This window comes from Cervus canadensis, chromosome 1, assembly GCF_019320065.1.
Source record: "Cervus canadensis isolate Bull #8, Minnesota chromosome 1, ASM1932006v1, whole genome shotgun sequence".
Taxonomy (NCBI): Eukaryota; Metazoa; Chordata; class Mammalia; order Artiodactyla; family Cervidae; genus Cervus; species Cervus canadensis.
This window is the reverse complement of record NC_057386.1, coordinates 63,381,720-63,394,316: the sequence shown is the minus strand read 5'-3', so window position 1 is coordinate 63,394,316 and position 12,597 is coordinate 63,381,720. Positions and strand designations below refer to the sequence as shown.

The 12,597-nt window shown below is 41.9% G+C and overlaps 1 protein-coding gene across 3 annotated transcripts in view; it reads left to right on the top strand.

The window, feature by feature from the left end:
• Positions 1-12,597, top strand: part of TMEM131L (transmembrane 131 like) — a 170,865-nt gene that overhangs the window by 120,813 nt on the left and 37,455 nt on the right. For all 3 annotated transcript variants that reach the window (XM_043484277.1, XM_043484267.1, XM_043484287.1), the window contains 8 exons: positions 261-414; positions 972-1,142; positions 2,451-2,520; positions 3,580-3,697; positions 5,418-5,559; positions 6,708-6,817; positions 7,824-7,896; positions 10,696-10,823. In XM_043484277.1, coding sequence (XP_043340212.1) covers positions 261-414; positions 972-1,142; positions 2,451-2,520; positions 3,580-3,697; positions 5,418-5,559; positions 6,708-6,817; positions 7,824-7,896; positions 10,696-10,823 — 966 coding nt within the window. The remainder of the gene's footprint in view (positions 1-260; positions 415-971; positions 1,143-2,450; positions 2,521-3,579; positions 3,698-5,417; positions 5,560-6,707; positions 6,818-7,823; positions 7,897-10,695; positions 10,824-12,597) is intronic.

Here is a 12,597-nt window from a genome sequence, read left to right as displayed (position 1 = left end):
TGGATTCTGCCTGGTGGCCTCTCTGAGCTGTCCTGGTGCTGGCCACACTACACCCTTGGGCCTTCAGATGCTCCGCTTGTGGGCAGGAAGGCTGGAGAAGGCGCTGACACTCATTCTGTGATGCTTTCATGCAACGATTGTGTTTTGCTTAGGTTAGGTTAGGGTTACATGCGACCGCTGCCTTGCAGTTAGAGGTTCGTTCTCACCCTTCGGGTTGTCTCTACCGCGGCACTGATGGCATGCCTGGCCTGTGTTCACAGGTATTTTCGAATGGACCCTTCTGCAACCCAGTTTCACATAGAGAATCACGAGAATGCTTCAGGGCTTTGGTCAATATGGTACCTCAACCATTTTGACCATGGTGTTGTATTAAATGATGTGTTTGTTTCCAGGGAGACCAAGCACATTTTAAAGGTACATATGGTATTTTTATTCAAGTTTTAGCCTATTTTAAGCTTTGTTTAAGGTCAAATACTATGAAATTAATTATTTATAAAACCCTTTCATTTACAAATTTTAAAGCAAGTATGTTTCTTTTAACATTTTCAGAATTACTTTTAGTCTCTCTATTTTTTCAAACTATTGTTCAAGGAGCTCAAAGGGACCAGGATATATTCCATTAGAGATATTTGTTATTAGCATTATTTAAAAATATTGTAAATTATAATTTATCCTAAGAAAATTACATTTAGTAAAAATAAGCCTCATTCATGATAAAATAGTAGGTTTTGGTAAAATACCGGCTATGAACATGTCAAGATTACTTTTGTGAAATTTAAAAACAGTTGCATGTTAAATATTAAATGAAACCTATTATTTATAGAAAAATATGTCAATATTTGACCTGGAAAAATTGAGTAACATTTTATTTCTTAAAGTATAGAAGAACTTTAATATCACACAGTATGATGATTTTAATCACAATTAGCATTAGTTAGGAAAGTAATTTCTCTTACTTCTTTTCTTTTTAGATTCTGAATTTCACTGGCCCTTTATTTCTACCTCCAGGCTGTTGGAAAATATTTTCTTTGAAACTTGCTGTTAAAGACATTGCCATAAATCTATTCACCCATGTATTTTTGACTACAAACATAGGTGCTGTTTTTGCAATACCTCTTCAGATTTACTCACCGCCCACCAAGGTATTGTTTACACACTCCATATGTGTTATAACTTTTGTAATAATTATTATTTCTTCTTATTAGCTTACCTTTTGGTGCTTGGATTTTATTGATGCAGTTGACCTCGTATTTTCTAAGGCTGTCTAAGAAATTAATGGATATTACCAGGCCAGTCATAAATGATAAATTGTTTAGTATGGAAATCTACTTGAAAACAGATTTTGGTTTTCATAAAGTAATACATGAAGTAATTTTCAAGTGAAATAAGGCATTACAAGTCGATAGATCTCATTTTCACTTCTTTCCAAAATGAGCAAGGAATATGTGCTTGCTATAGTAAACACATTTGTGCCATTAGCACATATTTGCAGTGATTTCAAACAAACTAAATTGTTAAATGCTTTATTTAGACCTCTGGTAAGTGACACTCAGCTGCTCAGAATCCTTACATTTCCTTACTGGGCCTTAATCTAAAGCCTGAAAGGGTTTGCGATTAAGCAAATACTTTCTAAAGTCTTTGTATATATTGTATTTAATTTAGGTCTTATCTTAAACATGTCTCATTTTTTCTTAATGTTTATTTCTTTTCATTTAGTTACTGTTATTGCTTCTTTTTGATCCAAGCTCTTCTGTATAATGCTGGGTTCTGATTTTTCACTATGAGACATTCATACAACCATCTTTATGATTTTTCTCACTTATTAGCATTGGTGTTTCATAGATAGAAGTGCCTCATGTTTTGCTAAAAACTTAAAGATAGGGCTTCTAAAAGTATGCTGAACAAAATGTAAGGTTAATTTTATTAATCCGTATTTTGAGTAGGGGAGGTTTCTTAGAAATTTCCTTTTTCCATCAAGGGCTGCATATGAGAAGAGTGACTGGGAGGGAGCAGGCAGGCTGCAGGCATGTGTGGAAGAGGCGATCTGTGCTTTCCCAACTTAGGAAGTGGGACGTTCATTTAAATGTCCTGAATATCTTAGGAGTTATGATGGATTAGAGTACAGTGTTTTAGAAACCCTGCTGAGAATATCCTGAGACTAATTTAATCTTTAATTTAGAAGGCAGCTTGGTGTCTGTAGGACCCTGGGGGTGTCGCTGTGGGCGTTGATTATTGCACAGAATCCACTGTAGTTTCCCTGCTGTGAGAGACAGTCAGAGCTCTCAATCAAGGAGAAAGAAGGCCAAGAAATCACTTCCTAGTTGTTTGGCTTCTGGTTAAAGGGAAGTTCGTGGAGGTGGAGGCCCATGTCTGCTATGCATTTGAGTGCATTAGGATTTTTGTGTTGAGTGTTGTGTTTTAAGTTATTCATATATTACTTTTCAATCTAGGAAGGGAGTCTGGGTTTTGAAGTGATAGCACATTGTGGCATGCATTATTTCATGGGAAAATCAAAAGCAGGTAAGTATTTTGCCCTTAGGCTTTCTGTAGAACTCTAGTTTTGGGTGGGGTGGGAGGTAGTGAGGAAAATTCGCATTTGTAGATGGAATAATTAGTCCTTTAACATCATTGCATCATATTCTGTTCTTTAAGAGCATGATCATTAACCGAATGACTTGAAATTATTAAGAATCCTCCAGAACCATCTGAGGTGCCTGTGTAATTAACACCCCCTTAAGTCTTAATCTCCACTTCTGTAAGAGATTTTTTCAAACTCGATGTTTGATCATCATAGCAACCTTGTCGCCAGAAACAATTGGACTCTGATTTTTTTATAAAAGGGCTGACTAGAAGTTAGTAAAATAATAATAATAATTTGAAATTGTGTTTGAGGAGAGTATAAGCATCTTATAGGGAGCACTCATTGTCGTGTGAGACTGGAGGCCCGGGTGTTGATGGAGAAAGCTGTTCCAAGTTCCCTTCCTGCCTGTTGACTTATTAAAATATATAACCTAGGGAGAGAGCTACAGCACAGCGGTTTTCTTTGGCTGACTCCCACTTTCCCACCCTTGTCTTGTAGCACAGACAAGGCAGGCAGACCAGCAGACAGGGCCCAGATCATGAGTGTAAACATGCGCCTTTAGGCTGAGCCCTGCTCGCAGCCCTCGTCTGTGAGGGCTGACGCCTGTTTGCGCGTTGGCCTTCTGAAGCCTGGTGACCCAGCTCAGAGATGTCTAGCACTTACATGATGCAGTTTAGCCTTTTAGATTTAAAGCTGTTGAACATGGTCTGAGTATGATTTTTACCTTGTTTCAGGCTGTATTCATGAGCCATGTGTCTTTTATGTTACTATCTTCACATAATTCGATTTAGTTTTGTTTTATACATGTTTCTTTGATTTGATATCTCATTTGCCATTGAGTTAGAGGGACTCATAGTAAAGCAATTAGCGGACAGGAGTCACTGATCACTCTACTGTCCTCTGGGTTTGAGAAGTTTTAGCCCTCAACCCATGGCATTATTTACCAAGTGAATTATGTTTCCTGTGCATCTAAACAGTAAGTCTGATCTAACTTGTAGAAAATCCTAACTGGGAAGGGAGCCTTTCTCTGGATCAGTCTACCTGGGATGTGGATTCCGAACTTGCAAATACATTATATGAAAGATGGAAGAAATTAAAACATGGTGACGTCTGCAAGTATGTTTTCACCTCTCTTTGTTTCTTTTATTCAGCACTGGGGGGACACTTTAACATAATCTTTGTTGAAATTTCAATACTGAATTTTTAATATCCAGCCTTTATTTTGACAAATTTCAAACCTCAGAAAAGTTGAAAAGTTTAGTATGATGAGTACTCACATATTCCTAATTTGGACTCAGCAGATGTTTACATCTTACTACTTTTGCTGTTTTTTCTCTCTCCATCTGTGTCTATATGCACACACACATATTGAAGGTAAGCTGTAGATACCATGATACTTCAACCCTTAGTACTTTATTAGGAAAGACTTTCTTTCCTGAGGAACATTCTCCTGCATATAACTTCACTGTCATTACATACCCAAGAAACAACACTGATGCAGTTATATGAACTAATAAACAGTCCGGATTCACATTTCCCTAGTGTGAAAGTGTTAGTCGCTTAGTCAGGTCCAACTCTTTGTGACCCCATGGACTGTAGCTTCCCAAGTTCTTCTGTCCCTGGAATTCTCCGCAAGAATACTGTAGTGGATAGCTCTTCCTTTCTCCAAGCGATCTTTCCAACCCAGGGTTTGAACCCAGGTCTCCCACGTTGCATGCGGATTCTTTACCATCTGAACCCAGAAAAGCCCCTAGTTGACCCCAAAATATCCATTATAGCTGTCTTTTCCTTTTTTTAAAATCCAGGATGCATTCAAGGATCATGCACTGCATTTAGTCATCATGTTTCCTTAATTTTCTTTAGTGCCCCACCTTTCCTCATCTTTCATAGAGTAATGTTTTAAAGCATCATAGCCAGCTGTCTTATGGAACATTCAACACTCTAGATTTTTGGGGATTGCTTTTTCAGGTTTGAATTCCTGTTAAACATTTTGGGGAAGAGTACTAATTACTTGGTTGCTCTTGTGTCCTTACCATTGCGTCACCTGAGGAGGGACATAAATATCAATTTGCCCCATTATTGACATTGTTTGGTTGAATCATTTGACTCTCTCCATTTACAATTAATAAATAATATGTGCTATGATAGTTTGAGTCTGTACACATTGCCTGTTCCCTGAGGACGTTTCACCGTAGGATTTTGGCTCCCACTGATAATCATTGCCTGAGATCAGTTATTGATGGCTGCAAAAATAGTGATACTGCTAATTATTTTGTTCATTCTACACTCTTGAGCATCACCATGAATTCTTTGGTCATTACCATCATTAGCATAATTATTATTTTTGATGTCAATTTGTTCCAGATTTGCCTCATGGGAGCCCGTTGAGGCTAGCTTTTGGATCTTTGGTGTGTACCCATCATTCTTTGAGCACTTCCTTGCTTTCTAGTAAGACAGGATGTTCCAAGATCTTGTACTTTGCTTCCCCCATACCCAGAATAGGCTTCCCAGGTGGCTCAGTGGTAAAGAATTACCTGCAATACAGGAGAGGCAGGTTTGATCCCTGGGTTGGGAAGATCCTCTGGAGAAGGGCATGGCAACCCACTCCAGTATTCTTGCCTGGGAAATCCCATGGACAGAGGAGCCTGGCAGACTACAGTCCACGGGGTCGCAAAGAGTTGGACACAACTGAAGTGACTGAGCATTCATGCATACCCTGAATAAGCCTTTTTTTCCCAAGGGCCTCTTGTTCCTTTTAGTTGGAGTGATATTTAGTGATTTCTTTTTTATATGTCAAAATTATTTCCCGTAATTTCTTTCTTTACGCATTTTGCAGGAGGACTGTTTTGGGAGTGACTCGGTTTGCCCATTCAAAGAAACCCAAGGAGTTGGAGCCTTTTGCTGTCTTCCTGCCTCGTCTGGTCCCCGAGCCTGGCCTCGTGTTGAACTTCAGCGCCACCGCCCTGAGGAACAGCATGGTGAGCCTCCCACGTCTTCTCATTTCTTCGTCCATGACACCTTGGCTCTTGAGTGTTCACGTTAACCAAGTATTTCCACCTTGGGATACTGTTCCAGAGTCAAAGTTAGTTGAAATTTAAGTGACACATATTTGCCATTCAGCGCTTTTAGGAGGGAGGTGTCAGAAGAACAAAATAAGGAATAAACTCATGAACAGACTGAAATGCTTTAAGTGTTATGGAGTCTGTGTTCAGTTCAGAATCCACCAGCTAAGACAGTATTCAGCTGCAGCCGCAGAGGGGATCTTGGCTGACACAGGCTTCCATAGCAGTGAGTGAGTTTGCAGCTCAGAAGGGAGAGGCCTCTGTCTCTTGTTCCATCCTCAGCTCCCTTCCTGCGTGGAAGCTTCTCCTGAGCTGAGTGGCAGGAGGAGGGCAGAGGGAAGGCAGTGACACCAGCCTTGAGGTTTCATCTGGAAAGTCTCCTTACCTGAGAGCCAGGTCACTGTGATCCGAGTGATAATTTATGCTTCCTCAGGTACTCATTGAGCTTCTTACTTAGGGAGGACCTCCTGAGACTGCTGTTTAATGACATTTTATTTTGAAAAAGTTCAACTTATAGAAAGAGTTTCACGAGCAGTACCAAGAACTCCCAGTTGCCCTTCATGCAGATTCGTCTCTTTTTAACATTTGCCGTGCTTGGCTTGCTGTTTCCCCTCTCTTTCCACATGCGTGTTTTTATCAGCCATGAGAGAGGGTCGGGCATGACGCCCCAACTCCACTTCCATGTGAATTTCTTAAGAACGAGACATCTTACATGTCAAACTGTCAAAGTCAGAAGATGTGAACATCAAGCACGGCGGTTTTGTCTGATCTGCAGTCTCCGTACAGTTCCCACTTATCCCACTCACACACGTCCGTTACAGCCTCCAGCCCAGGGCTTCTCCTTGCCCAGCCTGGTGGCCTGTGTCTCCTCCTGTCCTCCGCAGCTCCTCCACCGCAGGTTACGCAGCTGTTATGACGCATGCAGGCCGTTCACTCTCTAGACCGTTCCTGGAATGGCCTAGGTGCTGGTTCCTGGGGAGATGCAGGTGATGAGTCTTTCTTTGCAGCTGCGTCTCAGGGGTGCTGACCTTCTCCGGAACTGACTCTCCTTCCTGCACGTCTAGGTGAAGTACTTCGTGGTGAAGAACCCCTCCTCGTGGCCAGTGTCCCTGCAGCTCCTGCCCGTCTCTTTGTACCCGAAGCCCGAGGCCGCCGCGCGCCTGCTGCACAAATGGTAACGCCCAGCCGGTGAAGACCCCTCGCGGGGCGGGGGGGGGGGGGGTTGCTGGGAGGAGTTGATAGGGCCTGTCCTGTTAAGACCCACAACTGTTCAGCGTCCTCTGCATTTCCCCCGGTTGTGTGCGTGGATGTGCATGGGCTCAGCCATGGCGCCGAGCCCGCCCCTCCGTGTGGACCCGATGGCATGTGCCATCTCGCGTGCCGTGTGGCTCTTCAGTGTCCTGGCTCGAGTTCAGGGCCCGACAGAGCATTCTTTTCTCGTCAGGGAAGCTTTCCCGTCGTGATTTTTCACACTCCTAAAATTTAGAACTGGAATCCGTGACCCCTGGGCAACGCAAGCAGTGAGCTTAGTGGAGGTTTAGTATATCTTAGCCTAGTGTTGTGATACAAGGTGAGATCAGAATTTGTGTCTGTTAAACTAATCTTTGTACAGAAGTCATGGTTTCACTTAGAACGTTTCCCCTTCTGGCTTAGTGATGCCTCATCCCCCATGTCTCGGCTTCAGCACTGCCAGTGTTTTGGGCATGACTCTGTTTGATGAGAGACGAGATGTGTTCCGTGCTTTGGAGGTTGTTCAGCAGCATCCCCAGCTTCCGCCCAGTAGATTTCGGTAGACTTCACCAGCCTGGGCAATCAAAAGTGTCTCTAGGTGTGGGCAGATGGCCACTGGGAGATAGCATTCTCCTTGGTTTAGAGTCACCTCCTGTCAGGTTCCACAGCTTTGAACCGTTTGGAGGAAAAGACTTGCTTCAGATGGAGCTTTTGTCACCATAGGATTCTTTGCATTCTGTGCTGCCAACATTATTCATTCCACAATGTTTACTGTGCTCTTAGAACGTGCCAGGTACTGTGTGGGGAGCTGGGCGCAGGAGTGACAGGTCGGGGTGAACTGGATATGTGTAAAAATACGCACGTATGTTTGTATGTGTATGTATATGCACACATATGTTCTTTCTTGGTGATCTGAATGCTATTTTAAATGTTTTTTTTTTTCTTTATAGGTTTGGCACCGATATGCAAATGATTAATTTCACAACCAGTGAATTCCAGCTTACCAAAGCTTGCCCTTACCTGGTAGGATGTCATCTTTAAACAGAAAAAAGAATGCTGACAAACTTGACTCCTAGCATACAGGCCTCACTGATTTATGTTTCAAGTGGCTTTTCGTAATATATGTGGCTCTCTATTTTTATATTCTAGGAGTTAAGTATACATAGCAGCTTTTTCCAATTTACTACTACAGCAGGAGCCCAGGGTTCATGTGAGCCTGTAAATCATTTTAATTTGATTATTTAGATTCATGTGAGTGAAGAAATAACGATTCAATCAGACCTCTGTAGAAAACTGTAAATCTTGAGACCCCAGAATTTATAATTCTCTTAAAATTCCTTAGCCCCATCAAATTCTTTTTGGGGCAAGATAAAATAAAAGTAAACACTGGTTGTTTTTTTTTTTAAAGTCTTACTAAGCTGGCTTCATGTTTTTAGCAGATAACCCAATTTCTGTGATATTGACCTTACCTATATAAAAGGATTTCTCTGAAATTCTTGCACCTCTGGGCCCTCATGAGGTCTTGCATAAGTACTCTGGAGAGGGAGTAAGTAATAAGCATGTCACCTGGCGAGGACGTCGCTTGCCTGGAAACTGAGTTTTCACGCAGTCCTTCTGTGGGTCCCTGGTGTCGCTGAGTATTTTACTTATGGGTATTCTGTGCTTGGGGCTTCCCTGGTAGCTCAGCTGGTAAAGAATCCTAGTGCAATGCAGGAGATCCTGGGTCGGGAAGATCCCCTGGAGAAGGGAACCCACTCCAGTATTCTTGCCTGGAGAATCCCCTGGACAGAGGAGCCTGGCAGGCTACAGTCCACAAGGTCGCAAAGAGTCAGACACGACTGAGCGCCTAGGCACAGCACAGCATGGCATTCTGTGCTGGAGGTCAATTGAAACAATGAAGCCTCTCCTACAAAATACAAACACATGTAGACACACCTGTGCATATCACTGTATTTTTAATGCACACACATATTTAAATGTCATAGATGTTTTTTCTTCTTTCTCTACTCATCACCCTCCAAAGATACACTGTTGGCTCTAGAATAACTTGAAAGAAGGAGGCCACAGATAACCTCCAGTGTGAGTTAAAACAGAATGAATCAAAGCAAAGTTTTAAATGGATTTTTAGCAGAGACTTATCTGCAGTAAGAGGCACGCAGCAGTAGTGCTCCTTTCCTTTGTCAGTGGTCCAGGCAGCGGAGTCCTGTGCTATTGGGCTGGTCCTGCTTTTTGCCCGTCCACCCAGGCAGCTTCCCAGGAGTGCTGGGAGGTATAACTAGTGAGTCCTCTATGCTAACAGATATTTCGCCCCACGACCATTTAATCGTATGTAATTTGAAATTCGAAAAATGATGCCCATTTCTTTTACATGTTAGTATTCTATTCAGACTTAAGCAAATGGTGCAACTCACTTGGAAAAGGTCTTTAACCTGTGATTGAAGATTTTCCATAGATTATTATACTTCTTGTGACAAAGGAAATTGTCACCATTGTTAATTTATTACATTTACAAAAAGGGATAGTATCAGTGTTCCTTTCTTTCAAAAACTTAAATTGGAGGATAATGGGTTTACAATGTTGTGTTGCTTTCTGCCGTACAACAATGTGAGTCAGTGATAAGGATCATATATCCCCTCCCTCCTGAGCAATATCAGTGCTTTTGACACACAGGTTTAACTTAAAATTCTTAATAGAATCATTTGTTGTTTCAGAAAGGCCTGCATTTTTCTTTTGTTGGTTTGTTTTTAGAAATGTAGCTCCTTTGGTTAAGAGCATGTGGAATTGGACATTCAAAGTTTCAAATCCAGGCTTCTCTATGTGGTCCTGGGTAAATAATTTAGCCTCTCCACGTCTCCTCTTTCTTACTTATAGTGATGTTTGAAAATTTCATAGTTTTATAGAATGCTTAGCATTTTGTATACCTAATTATAGTCCAGTGCCTGGCATATAAGAATTACTTAATAGTTAGTGCATTGTTCTTATACTTTTAATACTTAAATTGGCAGCTTTTTTCAGTATCCATATGTGTATAAAGCAGAATTCCTCCCTTCATGAAGTTTATAATTTCAATGAAAATGAATCAAATGCCGTTACTGTTTCTTCTTTCAGATAGTATGGGAAATGCTAGTAATAACTGAGGGATGAAACAAATTGAAAAACTAAAAATACAGAAGAGATATTAGGCAGATTAGATGGTTATAGCTCTGAAAATTAATAAATTTCTTTTAGTGAGAAAGAGCTAGGAAAAAACAATGGAAAGAGGGAAAGTTTATCACAATAATGAAGAATTAAATCTTGAATGTTAAATTTAGAATGCAGTTTATTCAGAGAAAGTTAGAAATCTTGGGGAGAATAAAAGGAGGATGTGAATAAATAGGTCGTTCTCCTGAATGGAGAGACTAAATGTAATAAAGATGGTTTCTTTTTAAACAGTAATGCAGAGAATTTAGGGTTGTCCAGCAGTGGGAAGTGCTTTGGTCAGATCCCTGTAGCGTTCAGGCAGAGGCTGTTGTCTGTTTTCTTGGTGATGTTTTACATTCAGATGAGCTTTCTGATAAAGGTCTGTAGCCCCAGCTCCCATGCCATCCAGGAGGCCCAGCCCTTTTCCAGCGTCCACACTGGCCTGTCCTGCAGCCTCTGCCTCTGCTTCCCAGTTGGGCTCAGCAACTGTTGATGGGCGTGAACTGTCATGATAAACACAGTCCACAGGTTGATTTGGATGGTCAGATCCCAACATTAAAGAAACAGCAGTCATGTTTATGCATTTAATGAAGATGGAGTCTTGCTCTCCATACATTAATTGCATTTATTAATAACTTTCAGGGTGTGCAGTCTGAAGAATCCAGATTTGGCATCCTCCACTTACATTTGCAGCCTTTGGAAAGGAAAAGGGTTGGTGTAGTGTTCACTCCAGCTGATTATGGAAAAGTCAGCTCCCTCATCCTAATCCGGTAGGTGTGTCTCTGTTGCTTTCTTGTTGACTGACTCTCTCAAGAATTCAGGCCCCAGTGATGAGCTGTGTCTCAGGACAGGAAAGGCAGCGGCTGAGAACAGCAGCTTCCCAAGCTCCACATTCAGTCTCCCTGGGTGTCAGGCTCCTCCCTGGTACCACGTTCTCCCTTCACACAGCATCTCATCCACCATCACAGAGGGCAGAACACACACACAAACACATGAATACACACACACGTCAGCACTTTTCTGTCCTCAGCTCAGAAGAATAATTGAAGCACTGCTGTATGCATTTTCACTCCTCAGTGTTTGGATTTATACCGGTATCATACCCATCTGTCTTGCCTCTGTACTTCTTGGTAGCACCAGAAGATAATGAAAAAAGTGCCTAGTTGAGCCCACCGGCTCTTTTTACTTGCCAACTGATTTAAGCAGCTACATGTTTTTCATTCTTAAAGTTTTTTTTCCTCTTTAGTCTTTATTGAGAGTCTTGTTTCAAAAATTTACAGTAAATATAGATCTATATTGAACCTCTCTCTGCATTGGTGAGATGTCTAATACAAATTTAATTTTACATTAATGATGTTTTAGATATTTTTTTATTTTGGTCACACCACACAGCATGAGGGATCTTTGTTCCTTGATCAGGGGTTGAACCTGTGCCCCGCCCCTGCAGTGGAAGCGTGGGGTCCCAACCTTAGACTTTCTTATTCTGGACTTTGTTTAATATATAAGTTTATTCTTCTGCAAGTGAATGCTACTAAAAAGAAAATGCACTAAAATAAAGTTCTTAAAAGATTCTGTTTTGTTAAGCATTTTAACTCATGCTTAGGGCTTCTCTGGTAGCTCAGTTGGTAAAGAATCTGCCTGCAGTGCGGGAGACCCCAGTTTGATTCCTGGGTCGGGATTACCCACTGGAGAAGGGATGGGCTGCCCACGCTGGTGTTCTAGGGCCTCCCTTGTGGCTCAGCTGGTGAAGAATCCGCCTGCAGTGCGGGAGACCTGGGTTATCTCTAGGTTGGGAAGATCCCTTGGAGAAGGGAAAGGCCGCTCACTCCAGTATTCTGGCCTGAAGAATTCCATGGACTGTTTAGTCCTGCTGCTGCTGCTAAGTCGCTTCAGTCGTGTCTGACTCTGTGCGACCCCATAGATGGCAGCCCACCAGACTCCCCCGTCCCTGGGATTCTCCAGGCAAGAACATTGGAGTGGGTTGCCATTTCCTTCTCCAGTGCCTGAAGTGAAAAGTGAAAGTGAAGTTGCTCAGCTGTGTCCAACCCTTAGCGACCCCATGGACTGCGGCCCACCATGCTCCATGGGATTTTCCAGGCAAGAGTACTGGAGTGGGGTGCCATTGCCTTCTCTGACTGTATAGTCAATGGGGTTGCAGAGTCGGACACGACTGAGTGACTTTCACTGTCACTCAACTAATGCTTAGTGGAACGGGTAACTGATGTTCTAGTAAGCACTTTAGTGCTCTGTGACAGGTGTTTCACTTTAAACTCATTCTCTGTTGAAGAACTAAGGTCATGGAAAGTGTAGAGTTAAACTTTACCTTATCCCAGCTTCAACTCTCTCAGACTTGAAAGTCTCGGCTTTTTATAGTGGCTGATTTATTCTTGGTACTTTCTGTATTGAGAGACACAGTATTTTTCTGTAAACAATATCAATCATCCAACATCACTTAAAGGCTTTTAAATGGTTCAGTAAAGGCTTTAGTCCTTTAGATGAAGATGTAAAGATACCTCAGTGTGTTTTGTATAACTAGGAATGAAT